The 16,492-nt window shown below is 37.1% G+C and overlaps 1 protein-coding gene across 1 annotated transcript in view; it reads right to left on the bottom strand.

The window, feature by feature from the left end:
- LOC150080559 (uncharacterized) overlaps nt 1-16,492 on the bottom strand; it is a 92,610-nt gene that overhangs the window by 64,144 nt on the left and 11,974 nt on the right. The window contains exons 4-5 of the mRNA XM_090380735.1: nt 611-676; nt 405-515 (exon numbers count right to left, since the gene is read on the bottom strand). Coding sequence (XP_090236861.1) covers nt 405-515; nt 611-676 — 177 coding nt within the window. The remainder of the gene's footprint in view (nt 1-404; nt 516-610; nt 677-16,492) is intronic.

Raw genomic sequence — 16,492 nt, 5'->3', positions numbered from 1 at the left:
GTATGTGAGGCTGATGGTATCGTAAGGGCAGCATTGCAGGAGTTCAATGAAGAAGTGGTGCAGGAAGTACCAAGAAATGTCTGAGAATAACCTGTAATTCTTTAAGAAATTAAAGGCAGATAGCACTCCGTGCAGGTTTACCTGCTCATTATTCCACCAATTTCCAATGTAATATTGTCAATTTTTACTTATTTATACAAATGTTTTCAACGAAAAACGACTATACGAAAGACCTACCTGAGAACTTGTAACTTTACTGCAACGAATATCACCCACGTGACTTTCAAGTTCTAAAACCTGGAGCTAAGATGTCGTGTCTCATACAACTCTTTTACAATGATGGCAAAAAACTTTTACAAATGAAGAAACATGAAAGTTAAGGCTGTTCATTTTGCATTATTTACCTGCTAACTGGAGGTGAGAATCCTTTCCATTTTTGTCTTGCCATGGCTGAAGCCAGAAGGCAAGGAGGGATGTGGTTGACATAGTCGAACATCGTGGAAGATGTGGTCCAGCTATGGTACAAAAAGAAATGGAAACTAGATGTTTAACCGGTTGATCCTACTAAATTTCAATGTAAAAGTTTCCAAGAATATAATGCAATACTCACATCATTGCTAACTTCACATGCACATAGTTTTCCTGGGCAGAACCTACTCCTTCTTCTGCTTTCTCTCTACGCCAAAAGAAATTTTACAGTTAATAAGCCACAGTTCATAAAAAAATTGATTTTAATCATGTTTTAGGATTTCTCTTTAGTGTTTTTTAAGTATTTTCTGGACTCTCTGTAATAAGGAATATCTAAAGATTTCTGCCCGGATAGGTTAAATGACTATAGGTTAAATCTAATACAAGTATTGGATTCAATACCTGGACTTTTTTTCGCTAGATGTAGAAGTTCGTTCTATAAAATTGTCCTGGTGTAGGATAAATCTGTCATCTGCAGGATTCAAAACATTACGCATTACGTTGAGACTTGTCATTCATACAGGTGGTTCCAATGAACCAATCATTTGGACCAATGAACGAAGATCAAACCATAACAAGTTTCCTGCCACCAGGAAACTTCACAGCTGGGACAACACATCTGGTCGGATGAGTCTCCGGGAACTGTTATTTATTACTTTCCACTGATCCTCAGGCCGTGCGGGTACACAGTGGTTATAATCACCGTCCTCCCCACACCGGATGGAAAGGCCCGGGGTAAAATCTCGTCGACATAAATTTTTTGAGCTTTTTTCACTCCGTGACTGAGTTAGTCGGTCTTGGGCATGGATTACAAGGTCCCCCTTGGAAACTCGGGATTATCGTCCAGCAAAACAAGCAAACCGACCAAAGTACGCATGCAGTTTGAAGACATATTACATATGGGCAGAAGAGTTTGTTCTTGGGTAGCCCTAACGTGGAATTTTTTTTTTTTTTTTACCCACTGATCCACAGTCCAGTTTTGGTGCTTCTTGTGCCATGTCAATCAGCTCTATGCAGTACTTCATGAAGAGCTTATGCGCTAGAACTGTACTGTACAAATTTATCATATGTAGCTCTCTAGGAGTTGTGGAAACGAATACAAAATTATCTTTTCCGTAAATTTAAAGAAAGACTGGACAAATTATTTGAACTACTGAACATTATCCCAAATGTCCAGTAATTATCCTGTAAATTTTCCAAAATTTCCCGTCTGATGCATTTTTCTCCATTCACAGAGGTGTACCATTACTTTCTGTAAGCTAGTATTTCTCAGATTTTGCTTCGAAATAGTGTATAATCGAAGAGAAACGTGTTAGCCATGCTCCCGTATCAAATCATTCAACTTGTTCTACAGCATCGGTGAACAAAAGGTGAATTTCGGTAACAAGAAGACCAATCCTCTAACGGATTAGCACAAGCCTGATTTTATGATCAGAGCACTATCGGGCTTCAACTCAGGACGCATTACCATACAACTCATATCAAGATTTTGCAGTCAGGTTTATAAGCACACAAGCATTTCAAGCAATAAGAAGCTCCACACCATGGCAGCACCCTCTCCGAGATTCATTGTTGGGCGACTCCTTTGCGTAATTCGCGTTTCTCCAAGCATTTTCCAAACTCACATTTGTTGTCTGATCTTAGCAATTTTTGATGCATGATTCGTCCTCCCATAGTTCCTCTTATTTCTGTGGTTCCAAGGGAGAGAGGACAACGCACCATGCATCACTGGCTTTCGTTGGTTCTATGTCTGTAACTGCAGCCCTGGAATGGAAGCCATGACTGTGAGACCCACTTAGGCCTTAGTTGACATCCGTTCTTCAAATAGTCACCACAGTTTGCTTATCGTGTGAATTAAACATACAAGTACCTTTTTGTGGTCTATAAATAAGGTTAGTCACATGAAATAAATAAATATGGTAAATTCAAACCAAATGTTTATTTTTTATTCTGGCTAATTGTTGTTAAAAGTGGAAGCCTCTTTCATGTGTTATGGAAGTGGCAAATTTGTGATACTATTATAAGCCACTGATAGAAGAGCAACAAAGATCTCGACTCAGATTCGTAAAAAAATCATATATACACTGCTCGACAAAATTAACAGAAAATAATGTTTTCATGAATAATTTATTGTGAACAGTGTCGCCAAAAGCAAAATTTGATATAATAGGCATCCTGGCATGCAAATTCCGGCTATCAAATAGCAATCGATCTACCACCCTACAGCGCCGCACCTTATGCCTACAAAAACGCGGGTTGCAACGTTTCACCACCACTTCATTCCCATTTATTGGTTTACTCAGTGGGATAGCCACATCTCCAGTAATAAAAATGGAACGTCACCGTCGTTTAGATGATTCTTTGAGATGGCAAGCCGATGGACGACTTGAAGCCAGACAGTCGCAGGCCACACACAGGGTGAAAAAAACCTCAGTTCTTATCCTGCTGATGACCGGAGGAATTTTTATGGGTCTTTTTCACAACGTGGCTGAGTTAGTCAGTCTCAGGTGAGGGTTGTGTGGTTTTTTCTCCCTGAAACGCGGATTTTTCTTCCAGCAAAACAGAAAATCGACCTCAGAACACACGAAATTTACAGACACACTGAGCAATATGGCCTTAGTCGCCAATGCTCCTAAAACCTAATAACAACAGCAGGCGGAGGCGGCACGTTCCCGTAATCTGTCATGCACTGTCGTCTCGGCACTATGGAAGCAGTTTCAGGAGATAGGAACCATTACAACAAGAGCTGGCCAAAGAAGTCCGAGGACTACGCCAACCAGAACAGACCACTATCTGGCTGTACCAGTATGAATGAACCCTACGATGTCCTGTCATCAACTTTCTCTTGAGGTTGCTGCGAACACAGGTAGTAGTAGTAGTAGTAGTAGTAGTAGTAGTAGCAGTGGCACGTGATGCAAGCAAGTGTAGGAGCTTATGCAGCATCAGCCAAAAAAAAAAAAAAAATCACACCATTCCCTCCAAATGGCTGTCCAGTTCCTCCTTAAATTTATTTAACCTATCAACTTCCACAACGACAGATGGAAGTTTGTTCCAGCAATTAACCACCCGCTGGCTAAAGGCAAATTTCCGCACATCTATTCTACATCTGTCCTTTCTTAATTTGAACTTATGTCCCCGTAGGTTCGTAATTTGAATAAGTGGAAGGATCCCATCAGAATTCAGCGTGCTCAACCCATTCAAGGCCTTATACGCCTCAATCAGATCACCGCGCAGGTGCCTAGTCTCCAGCCACTGCAATTTGCAGGACTTAAGCCTCTCTTGGTAAGAGGATCTCTTCATTCCCCTCACCAATCTTGTTGCTCTTCTCTGTACACGCTCAAGTAAATCTACATCCTTCCTAAAATGAGGCCTCCAGACCTGTACGCAGTACTCAAGGCGTAGCCTGACCATTGCCTTATACAGAGGGACAATCACCTCCTTTTCCCTGCTAGCAAAATTCCTATATATCATTGACAAAACTCCATGACCTGCCCTGCAGCCTGTCTGCATTGCTCAGAAAACTTCATATCTGACTGCACAATTACTCCAGGTCTTTTTCATTTTCTACCACCTTAAGTGTAGTACCACATAGTTGGTACGTTTCTCTGGGGTTACTTCTACCCATATGCAGTACTTTTCATTTGTCAAGGTCAAACTTCAGTTGCCACTTCTTAGCCCATCTGCCCAAATTATCTAGATCCTGTTGCAGTAGCACACTGCCATGACTGTCATTAACAACCCTGCCAACCTTTGTATCATCTGCAAACTTCGACATTAAGCCTGATATACCTTCATCAATATCATTGATAAATATACAAAACAATAGTGGACCCAACACCGAACCCTGTGGGACTCCACTAATAACATTAGTCCACGAAGAGCAGCACCCATTGATTACCACCATCTGTCTTCTCCCACTTAACCATCCTTTTATCCATTGTAGCAACTTACCCTTAATACCATTCTGCTCCAATTTGTACAATAGTCTTCCATGCGCAAAAGTGTCAAAAGCTTTCCTGAAATCCAAATATATGAAATCAAAATTATTTTTTGCATCCAGTTCCTTTGTGACCACATCATAATAACCAATCAAATTTGTCAGACAAGTCTTTCCCTTAACAAACCCATGCTGTGTCTGAATTATTGCTGCAGTCATGTCTAGATGATTCTGCAATGCATCTTTAACCAGCGACTCCATTATTTTACCCGGAATAGAAGTTAAACTAACTGGTCTGTAATTACTCGTGTCACCCTTCGATCCCCCTTTGTGAATTGGGGATACATTTGCACATCTCCAGTCAGTGGGAACCTCCCCTGAGTCCAAGGATGCTTTCATAATTACGGCTAAGGGTTTGCTTACTTACTTTGTCGCTTCATTTAATATAACTGGATAGATCCAAACCCCAGGTGCCTTTCTTATGTTTAACCTGAACAATTTCTCCTCCACTTTGTTTTCAGTTATTACAAACTCAATAAGCACCCTGTTACAGTTTGATAAACTGTAACAGGGATACATTTGCACATCTGCAGTCTGTGGGGACGTCCCCTGAGCTCAAGGATGCTCTCATAATTATGGCTAAGGGTTTGCTTAGTTCCTTTCCCGCCTCCTTTAATATAACTGGATAGATCCCATCCACCCGAGGTGCCTTTCTTATGTTTAACTTCAACAATTTCTCCTCCATTTTTCTCTCAGTTATTACAAAATCATTAAGCACACTGCTACAATTTGATAACTTTCTGCTATTTTCAAACCTTAATAACTCCTCATGTGTGAATGTACATGCAAAATACTCATTCGCTTTGTTTGCTATCTGAGCAGGATCATCAACAGTCGAACCATCGATGTAAAGTGGACCAATCAGATTCATCCCCTTCCTTTTAGAGTTTATATAAGTAAAGAAATCCTTTCTGTTTTTCTTAGCATCTTTTGCCAAAGATTTCTCGTAATCCGCCTTCGCCTGCCTAACCTCCTTTGTGACCTGATTACAAACTAGCTTATATCTGCCATGGGCTTCTGTGTCGCTTGATAATTTATATGCATCCCATGCATTTTTCTTCTCTGTCACGAGTCTCATTAGTTCATTTGATAACCATTTAGGACTAAACCTTGAACAACATTTCTTAATAGGTATGAAGCTTTTAGTAGCGTCCACCATTAATTCCTTGAATGCTTCCCACTTAGAATTTACTGTTGGTAACATCGTCAGTTGATCCCACTGTACTGAATTTAAAAACTGTCTGAGACCACTGTACTTGCCTTTACGGAAGCAAAAACCCTTTCCTTTACCCCTGATGGTAGTTACCTCTTTGAGTAAATCCCACATCAGTACACTGCGATCACTGCCACCTAGTGGTTCCTTTGATCTGATAACCAGATCAAGAGTGTTACTTTCTCTGGTTGCCTCTCGAACATGCTGCTGCAGAAAACAATCATCCAATAAATCCACAAAAGTCTGACTAGTGTGTGAGTGCCCAACCCACAAGTTCCAGTCAATATCTGGGAAGTTAAAATCCCCCATTATAAGACATTCTGATTTACTGGCCCACTCTATTTCTCTGTACAATTGTTCATTGTACTCATTCAAGTCATTAGGCCTATAACACACTCCTACTCTTATTTTTGCTTTCGCATTGCTTATCTCACACCAAACTGACTCAAAGTGCACTGTTCAGGTGAAACGTTTCCAACCGGACGGAGTTAAGAAGGCTCAATTCAAGTAGATTCTACGCAAGGAAGCCAGTAATTTGTATCCTATTAACCCTCCACTCCATGGCTGAATTAGTCGGTCTCAGGCGTAGATAGTAAGGTTTTGGTTTTCTTCCCCAGAAATTGTGGTTTTTTTCGTCCAGCAAAACAGGCTAATCGATCAGAGAACACACTCAATTTACAAACATAATGTATAAACTGGTATAAATAAGAAATTACGGGTGGCCCTAATATAATAATTTGAATCCCATTAACCCTTATCGGCGTTTAGGGGAAACCCTGGAGGTTGCAACAAAGTATAAAAAAAATATATACATATATATATATAAAATATTAAAATATTAAGGATAATAGAAAATTATTATTAGAAAAAGTGAGTCAATCCAATAATAATACCATCAGGGACCTAAGAAAACAAAAAAAAAAAAAAAAAACGCAAAAAAAAAAAAAAAAAAATTATCGCCTTTTACCGACAATCTAGATGACTTCAACTGGGGCCAACCACCGAGACTGAGGGCAAAAAACGATAAGAGGTTCTCTGTTTCTGTGATGATTAATATATGCTAAGTAATTTAAATCTAAACCAAATATAAACCAGTATAGCCCAAATATAAATCGAATGTAAATAAAAAGTTAAGAAATTTTAGAATTATTAGAATCGAATGTAAGAAATATAAGTAAAATATAAATGTAAGCATATATTAATCATCGTTGACCCGACAGAGAACGTAATTTAATGATTAAAATAAGATTAAATATAATACATACCACATATTCACCGTATCTAGGACATAATTGATTTGAAATTATTGTTTTTATAAAACTTTTGATTTAAATTTAGTAGTATAACATTATTTTGTGATTTGTTGATTAATTTGGTGTATTTATTCTTTACTCGGCCTTGTAAAAGTATCGGTAAGGGTTTCCACGTGTTCGTAACTACCGTTAGTAATTTTCCCGCCATTGTGATACCGTACTAGATATACCGTACTAGATAGCGTTAGTTGAACTTCGTTAGCAGTTAAATTGTACGTTTAAATAAATACATATAACGACTTAGATTACAAACGTAGTATAATTAATAACATAATTAATTAATAAATTAATAGAATCATGACTCAGACAAGAGCAGCAAAGCAAAAGGCTCAAGCTAATGGAAGTGCTGTGGCTCAGAGCAGAACTGAGGGGGGCAGTTGTCCTCTGACTCACAGCCTTATAAAATGCACTGTTTGCTTGATGTTTGCAGAGCAATCGGGTACGAGACATGATACTGCCAAGGGGGATGTCTTTGTGTGTGCGCGATGCAAGGAGTGTATCGATATCAGGCAACAACTCGGCGTTCTTATGGGCCTATATGAGAGCTTGAAGGACAGGGTGGATGCCCTCGAAGAAACTAAATTGAGGGGCCCATCAAGCTCTCAGCTGCCCACATCAACGCCAGAGCTTGCACTTGGGCATCGCGTGACACAGAGACAACCCCCAAGGCAGAATGCGCTGGTCCCGAAGGAACTAGTAGTTGTTGGTGACTCTATTGTCAGGGAAACGGGGAACATGCTTTGTAAAAAAGATAGGTGGAACAGGACCAGGGTATGTCTGCCAGGGGCAAAGGTTGATGACGTTGTAGAGCGAATATCATCTTTTAAGGGCACAAAAGGTGATATAGTTGTACACGTTGGCACTAATAATATTAAGAGTAGGAGACCGGCAGAATTACTTAACAAGTACAGGTCACTGTTGAACAAAAGCCGAGAATTAGGGTTGAATTTGAAAGTGTCTGCAATTCTGCCCAGACACGATAGGAGGGAGTATATGATGAGAGCCTTGTCGATCAATTCGGCCCTGGAAAGATTGTGCAAGGCTCAAGGGGTAGAATTTTTTTCAGCCTGGACTGTACTTGTTAACAGGAGAGATTGTTTCTACAGGATGGGATGGGATACACTTAAATAGAAAGGGTGCAAGAATATTTGCTGATGCTATCGAGGCAGTGTTAGGTGGGTCGGAAAACTGCTAGCTTGGGGGGAGACAAAGACCAATAGATTGACAGTAGCCACTGGCAGAGGTGAAAGAGATTCTTGCACTGCTTCTATTAGAATGAGCAGAAGCCTGAAAAACAAGATGCATGGTATTTCAGAGACTGCTGGGAGCCATTGCGGCACAAGTAAACACATGGGTTGTATTAGGGTAGCTAAGAATAGAAACAGGTGCAGGTATACTTGCGTGTACACCAATGCTAGGAGTTTAGTAAATAAATTTGATGAATTTGAGGTATTGCTCAAAACATCGAAGGCAGATATTGTTGGGATATCAGAGACGTGGTGTCACACAGATATAAGGGATGCGGAACTGCAGTTTGGGGAGTACAACGTCTACAGAAAGGATAGACAGGATAGGAAGGGGGGAGGTGTTATGCTATTAGTTAAGAAACACATAAAAACCAAGGAAGTGAAGCCAGTCGACATCGCTGGACAGTGCAGTGTGGAGTCAGTTTGGTGTGACATAAACATTGGGAGATCAAAATTGAGAGTAGGAGTGTGCTATAGGCCTAATGACTCTGATGAGTATAATAAGGAACTGTACAGGGAAATAGAGTGGGCCAGTAAATCAGAGTGTCTTATAATGGGAGATTTTAATTTCCCAGATATTGACTGGAATTTGGGGGCTGGTCACTTACACACTAGCAAGGCTTTTGTGGATTTATTGGATGACTGTTTTTTACATCAGCATGTTCGGGAGACAACTACAGGGAGTAATACTCTTGATTTGATTATCAGCAGTGATTCTTCATGCATTAAGAATCTTCAGATAAATGAACCACTAGGTGGCAGTGATCACAGTGTGCTGAAGTGGGATTTACTCAAAGAGGTAACTACCATTAGGGGTAAAGGGAAGGGTTATTGCTTCCGTAAAGGCGACTACGATGGACTGAGACAGTATTTAAATTCTATACAGTGGGACCAACTGATGATGTTACCAACAGCAAATTCAAAATGGGAAGCATTCAAAGAACTTATCTTGGAAGCTACTAGGCTTTACATACCAACTAAGAAATATTGTTCAAGGTTTAGGCCAAAATGGATGTCAGATGAACTAATGAGGCATATGGCAGAGAAGAAAAATGCATGGGATACATACAAATTAACACATGACACAGAAGCCTATGATAGATACAAGTTGATATGCAACCAAGTTACAAAGGAGGTTAGGCAGGCGAAGGCAGATTACGAGAAATCCTTGGCAAGGGATGCAAAGAAAAACAGCAAAGAGTTCTTTACTTATGTAAACTCTAGAAGGAAGGGGATGAATCAGATTGGTCCACTTGATATTGATGGGTCAAGTGTTGATGATCCTGCTCAGGTAGCTAACAAACTAAATGAATATTTTGCATCGACATTCACACATGAGGAGTTATTCAGCGAGGGGAATGCCAGAGGTGTATTCAACTCTAGCAGTAAGCTACAGAATCTTGAAATAACTGGGAGTAAAGTGGAGGAGAAACTGTTGAAGATAAACACAAGAAAGGCACCCGGGGTGGATGGGATCTATCCAGTTATATTAAAGGAGGCAGCAAAGGAAGTAAGCAAACCCTTAGCCATAATTATGAGAGCTTCCTTGGACTCAGGGGAGGTACCCATAGACTGGAAATTTGCAAATGTGACCCCAATTCACAAAGGAGGATCAAAGGCTGACACAAGTAATTATAGACCTGTGAGCTTAACTTCTGTTCCAGGAAAATTAATGGAGGCACTGGTTAAAGAAGCACTGCAGGATCATTTAGACAAGACTTCAGTTATAGCTCAGACACAGCATGGTTTTGTTAAGGGGAAGTCTTGCCTGACCAACTTGATTGGATACTATGATGCAGTCACAAAAGAACTGGATGCAGGGAATAACTTTGATATTATATACTTGGATCTTAGAAAGGCTTTTGATACTGTTGCACATGGAAGACTGCTACACAAATTGGAGCAGTGTGACATTGGAGGCAAATTGCTGCTATGGATAAAGGGGTGGTTGAGGGGGAGAAGACAGAGAGTGGTAATCAATGGACACTGCTCATCGTGGACTGATGTTATTAGTGGAGTCCCTCAGGGCTCAGTGTTGGGTCCATTATTGTTTTCTGTATTTATAAATGATATTGATGATGGTATATCGGGCTTAATGTCCAAGTTTGCAGACGATACAAAGGTTGGCAGGGTTGTCAAGGACACTACTGACACTATGCTGCTGCAACAGGATCTGGAAAGGTTGAGCAGATGGGCTGAGAGGTGGCAAATGAAGTTTAACATTGACAAATGTAAAGTACTACACATGGGAAACAGCAACCCCAGAGCAACGTATCAACTCTGTGGTACAACACTGACAGTGGTAGAGAATGAAAGGGACTTGGGGGTGGTTGTGCAGGCAGATATGAAGTTCTCTGAGCAGTGCAGACGGGCTGCAAGAGTAGCTCATGGAGTATTGTCAATGATATACAGGAATTTTTCCAGCAGGGATAAGGAGGTGATTATTCCATTGTATAAGGCGATGGTCACGCCACACCTAGAGTACTGTATACAGGTCTGGAGGCCTCATTTCAAGAAGGATGGAGAGCTGCTGGAACGAGTACAGAGAAGGGCAACAAGATTAGTGAATGGAACAAAGGGGTGCTCTTACGAAGAAAGGCTTAAGTTTTGCAAATTACAATGTCTGGAGACTAGGCACCAGCGAGGTGATCTGATAGAGGTGTATAAAGCCTTGAATGGTTTAAGCATGCTCAATGCTGATGGGATTCTTCCTCTAGCTCAGAAAAATCACCTGAGAGGGCATAAATTCAAATTGAGGAAAGACAGATGTAGGATAGACGTGCGGAAATTTGCCTTTAGCCAGCGGGTGGTTGGTTGGTGGAACAGACTTCCATCCCTTGTGGTGGAGGTTGATAGCCTAAATAAGTTTAAGGCTCAGCTGGACAGGTATTTTGAACGAACAGAGGGGTGAAGTGGAAGTGGTTTTTTTTTTTTTTTTTTTTTTTGGGTGATGCTGCATAAGCTTGCTTTCTTGCATCAAATGCCTCTACTAATGCTAATGCTAATGCTAATAATGCAATAGTCGTCAAAATAATATGTGCTGCCCCCTATGTGATGGATACGGTAAAAATAAATATAAATAAATAATTAAATTTAACGCAAAGAGAAACATGCAGATAGTAAGAAGAAAAACTAAAGGAGTAGGAATAATAGAACCTGAAGTCCACAAAGGCGAAAAATAGTGGTATGGATAAGAAATAGTTTCTCCCGACCTCGGATTGCCCTAATAATTTCGGAGAAATAAAAATGAAGAGTGTAGGACAGTTTAAAGACATTACAAGATATAAGTTGTGGCTCGGGTATGTCCGGTATCGCAAACCCGTTCCTATAGTAGGACCCTGAGCTGAATTTGCATGTTATCTCAGCGTGAACTTAAGTAAATTTAAATGAATTTAACTATATGAATATATATATACATATTAAAAAAAAATGATACACTGTAATTTGCAAGCCGGTGGGTACAAGTTTTCTACTCCGTAAGACACCAAGAATGCAAAGTGTATCCTATCCTATGTACATATATACATGGCACTAAATATGACAATTATATAGAAAATTATATTGAAACAATAGGTTCAGAAAACAAATTTTTGAAAAATAGGGAAATTATTATTAATCAACTTGCCATACAACGCTGTTAAGCCCGCTGAGCAGTTTTTATTACTATTGCAAATATAAGCAATTCTTAGACATTGCGATAAAATTATATTAGCACGCACTAATTTTGAAATATTAGATCTCCAGTTAGTAAAGCTGACTACATTAAAATTAAATGCGTCTCTTTTATTATATACGTTTACGTCTATATTGTTATTATGGAATATTTCTATATGAAGATCCAAGTAATTTGCTATAGTATCGGAAGTATTAGTTTTTTCCAATACAAGTTCTACTGGATATAATTTACTGTAATCCTGGACAAAATGTGGACAATTAAAAACACATAGATCATCTACGTATCTGTATATAAGTAGGTTATCTTGGAATGCTCTTTCTGTATAATACAGATAAAGGTTTGCGATTATGCTAGATGCTGGACTTCCCATAGGGGCGCCAGTCACTTGTAATTATAACGATGTTCCGTCATATACATAATTATTGAAGATGCATAATTTTATTAGAGAATCCTAATAGGTTAAATCAACCTTTATAGCATTTTTATTTTCCAAATATAGTTTCTGGAGAACGACTTTTAAATTATCAAGATTAATGCTCGTAAATAGACTGTTAAAGTCAAATGCTTGTATTTGTTGAATATTGTTATTTTTTAGAGCATTTATAATTGGTAAGTTATTATTTATTATAATAGTTTTATTTAAGTTATTTAATATAATTTTAAGTAACTTTTCTAACGTTTTTCCGGGAAATTTAGCATAACTATCTCTACATGATGTTAGGAATCTAAAAGCAATAGGTGATTTATGAAATTTGGGTATGCCATATATAAACGGATATTTTATGTTATTATACTTTAACTTTAATTTTTTATGCAATGCAATTAATTTTTTTTGATTATTATATTAGAGGAAGATGTTATCTGTTTATATGTATGGCTAGACTGTAGTTCATTTTTTATAATTTCTATATAATATGATTTACATATGATTGCATAATTGCAAGCAGCTTTGTCAACTGGAGTAATTACAAAATGTTCATGTATATCTTTGAGCTGCCTATTTATTAATTTGGTATTATATAGATTATCCTGTATGAATTTCAATTGATTATATTTGTTAGATATGATATTAAGTATTGTAAATAACCACATGTGGTATGCCTCAACCGGTATGTTATATTTGTATGCTGATCTTATGCAGTTTAGTAAATCTAGATATAACAATTTTTTAAAGGTAGATTTATTAATAGGTAGATTAGGTCGAAATTTAAAACCCAATGATAAAATATCTCTAAGTTCGGGATATGGGATTATATCTAAATTGCCGGTTATAATGTGATTATGGTTAGGATCCATGTATCTATGAAATGAAGGTTTGTGGCAAACACATGTATCTTGTCCGATGTTAATATTGTGAAGGTTTGTAGCTATTATTTTATAGTTACACGCTTTAAGATCAAATGGTTTAGAATATCTAAATCTGATATTAATATGTAAGTTATTAATAGGCAGCAAGTCATTACGTAAATTAATAGTTTTGTGTATATCCAAATGATCCATCATTTTATTTTGAAAGTATAAGACGAGGACAGAGTTTTCCGGCTGCTTGCCAACATTCAAAATATTGATTCTAAATTTAACAATATCTAATATAATGTGCAAAAGGTGAGAAGATGCAAAGACATAATCATTTATTTTTCTATTTAGGGCTTTGAGTACACTAAGTTTAATACTGAAAAGTGTGTTATGTATTTTACTAATATTTGTAGGATCAGTGTCCCACATTTTGAATAAATCTATGAAGTCTCCTAGATGTTCTCGGTTGTTTTTATATATGTTGGATTTACTATATTTCCTATTGCGATTATATTTATGAAGTTTGGCAATTTGAAACATATAATAAACACAACTATCTTTTGTATATATAAATACATAAATACAGACATTTGACTTTAACAGTCTATTTACGAGCATTAATCTTGATAATTTAAAAGTCGTTCTCCAGAAACTATATTTGGAAAATAAAAATGCTATAAAGGTTGATTTAACCTATTGGGATTCTCTAATAAAATTATGCATCTTTAATAATTATGTATATGACGGAACATCGTTATAATTACAAGTGACTGGCGCCCCTATGGGAAGTCCAGCATCAAGCATAATCGCAAACCTTTATCTGTATTATACAGAAAGAGCATTCCAAGATAACCTACTTATATACAGATACGTAGATGATCTATGTGTTTTTAATTGTCCACATTTTGTCCAGGATTACAGTAAATTATATCCAGTAGAACTTGTATTAGAAAAAACTAATACTTCCGATACTATAGCAAATTACTTGGATTTTCATATAGAAATATTCCATAATAACAATATAGACGTAAACGTATATAATAAAAGAGACGCATTTAATTTTAATGTAGTCAGCTTTACTAACTGGAGATCTAATATTTCAAAATTAGTGCGTGCTAATATAATTTTATCGCAATGTCTAAGAATTGCTTATATTTGCAATAGTAATAAAAACTGCTCAGCGGGCTTAACAGCGTTGTATGGCAAGTTGATTAATAATAATTTCCCTATTTTTCAAAAATTTGTTTTCTGAACCTATTGTTTCAATATAATTTTCTATATAATTGTCATATTTAGTGCCATGTATATATGTACATAGGATAGGATACACTTTGCATTCTTGGTGTCTTACGGAGTAGAAAACTTGTACCCACCGGCTTGCAAATTACAGTGTATCATTTTTTTTTAATATGTATATATATATTCATATAGTTAAATTCATTTAAATTTACTTAAGTTCACGCTGAGATAACATGCAAATTCAGCTCAGGGTCCTACTATAGGAACGGGTTTGCGATCCCGGGCATACCCGAGCCACAACTTATATCTTGTAATGTCTTTAAACTGTCCTACACTCTTCATTTTTATTTCTCCGAAATTATTAGGGCAATCCGAGGTCGGGAGAAACTATTTCTTATCCATACCACTATTTTTCGCCTTTGTGGACTTCAGGTTCTATTATTCCTACTCCTTTAGTTTTTCTTCTTACTATCTGCATGTTTCCCTTTGCGTTAAATTTAATTATTTATTTATATTTATTTTTACCGTATCCATCACATAGGGGGCAGCACATATTATTTTGACGACTATTGCATTATGTCCTAGATACGGTGAATATGTGGTATGTATTATATTTAATCTTATTTTAATCATTAAATTACGTTCTCTGTCGGGTCAACGATGATTAATATATGCTTACATTTATATTTTACTTATATTTCTGACATTTGATTCTAATAATTCTAAAATTTTATTTACATTCGATTTATATTTGGCCTATACTGGTTTATATTTGGTTTAGATTTAAATTACTTAGCATATATTAATCATCACAGAAACAGAGAACCTCTTATCGTTTTCTGCCCTCAGTCTCGGTGGTTGGCCCCAGTTGAAGTCATCTAGATTGTCGGTAAAAGGCAATAATTTTTTTTTTTTTTTTTTTTTTTTGCGTTTTCTTAGGTCTCTTATGGTATTATTATTGGATTGATTCACTTTTTCTAATAATAATTTTCTATTATCCTTAATATTTTAATATTTTATGGACATTATGGGTGTATTGCATGATTGCTTGCAACTGCATTGACCCATAAATATTAGTTGCAGTTACTGTCGTTTTAACTTTCTTTTCTTTTTTATCACTATTACAAATATATATATATATAATAGTAATAATAATAAATAAATTCCATTAATCCCTACAATACAAGTTTATCGATAATGCTTCTCATCCGCAATCAACTTGATTCTCTCCAAATATCTACACATCTTTTCTCGTCATTCGGCACGGTTCCATCAAATCGAAATTTGTTCAGTTGGGTTTAGAAAACAATGGCACTTGCCTTTGTCCACAGCGAGAAGACTGGGCGCACATTGTCTTCCACTGCCCTTTTTATTGTGACTTTAGAAATTCCCTACTGGAAAAAAGTTCCGCAGATCTCGCTTGACAATGTAAAAGTTTTGATTGAAACTGTCTCCAATTTCAACCATTTTCAACATTTATTTATTTTATTTTATTTATTAACACACAACTGTATATACATTCTCAAGTTATCTTAATCAATTTACATACAATATTAATCAATTTATATACAATATTTATATACAGATTTATATACATGCTCTTATATATACTGTAGTCTTTCTGTACATTGATTGTGTGTGTCCTGATATGAAGGGTGGCTCCTAGACACAAGCCCATCTCCACCTTTTACTCCTGAGAAAGCTCAGAACGTCTGCAAGACAGGCCTGAAAAAAAGAGCATTATGTCAGGCCATTTTGCCACCAGGGATTAACTAACACCTGGATCCACCATTCTCTATTTGTGCTGTAATGCACAAATCCTGCACCTACCAGAAGTAGTGCTATACTGGTAGGTGCCAGCAATCCCGCCCCCAAGGCTGCCCAAACTTGGAGGCCAGCGAAAAAAAAAAAAAAAAAAAAAATATATATTAATAAATAAAAATAAAAATAAAATAAAAAATAAAAATAAAATAAAAAATAAGAATAAAAATTTTCCAACTAAGAACAATGTACACTTGTTGAAAAAAAAAGCAACATTATACG

Source organism: Mastigoproctus giganteus, chromosome 9 (assembly GCF_048544385.1).
Source record: "Mastigoproctus giganteus isolate SK-2022 chromosome 9, ASM4854438v1, whole genome shotgun sequence".
Taxonomy (NCBI): Eukaryota; Metazoa; Arthropoda; class Arachnida; order Uropygi; family Thelyphonidae; genus Mastigoproctus; species Mastigoproctus giganteus.
The sequence above is the reverse complement of the archived record's forward strand: the minus strand, read 5'-3'. Positions and strand labels throughout refer to the sequence as shown.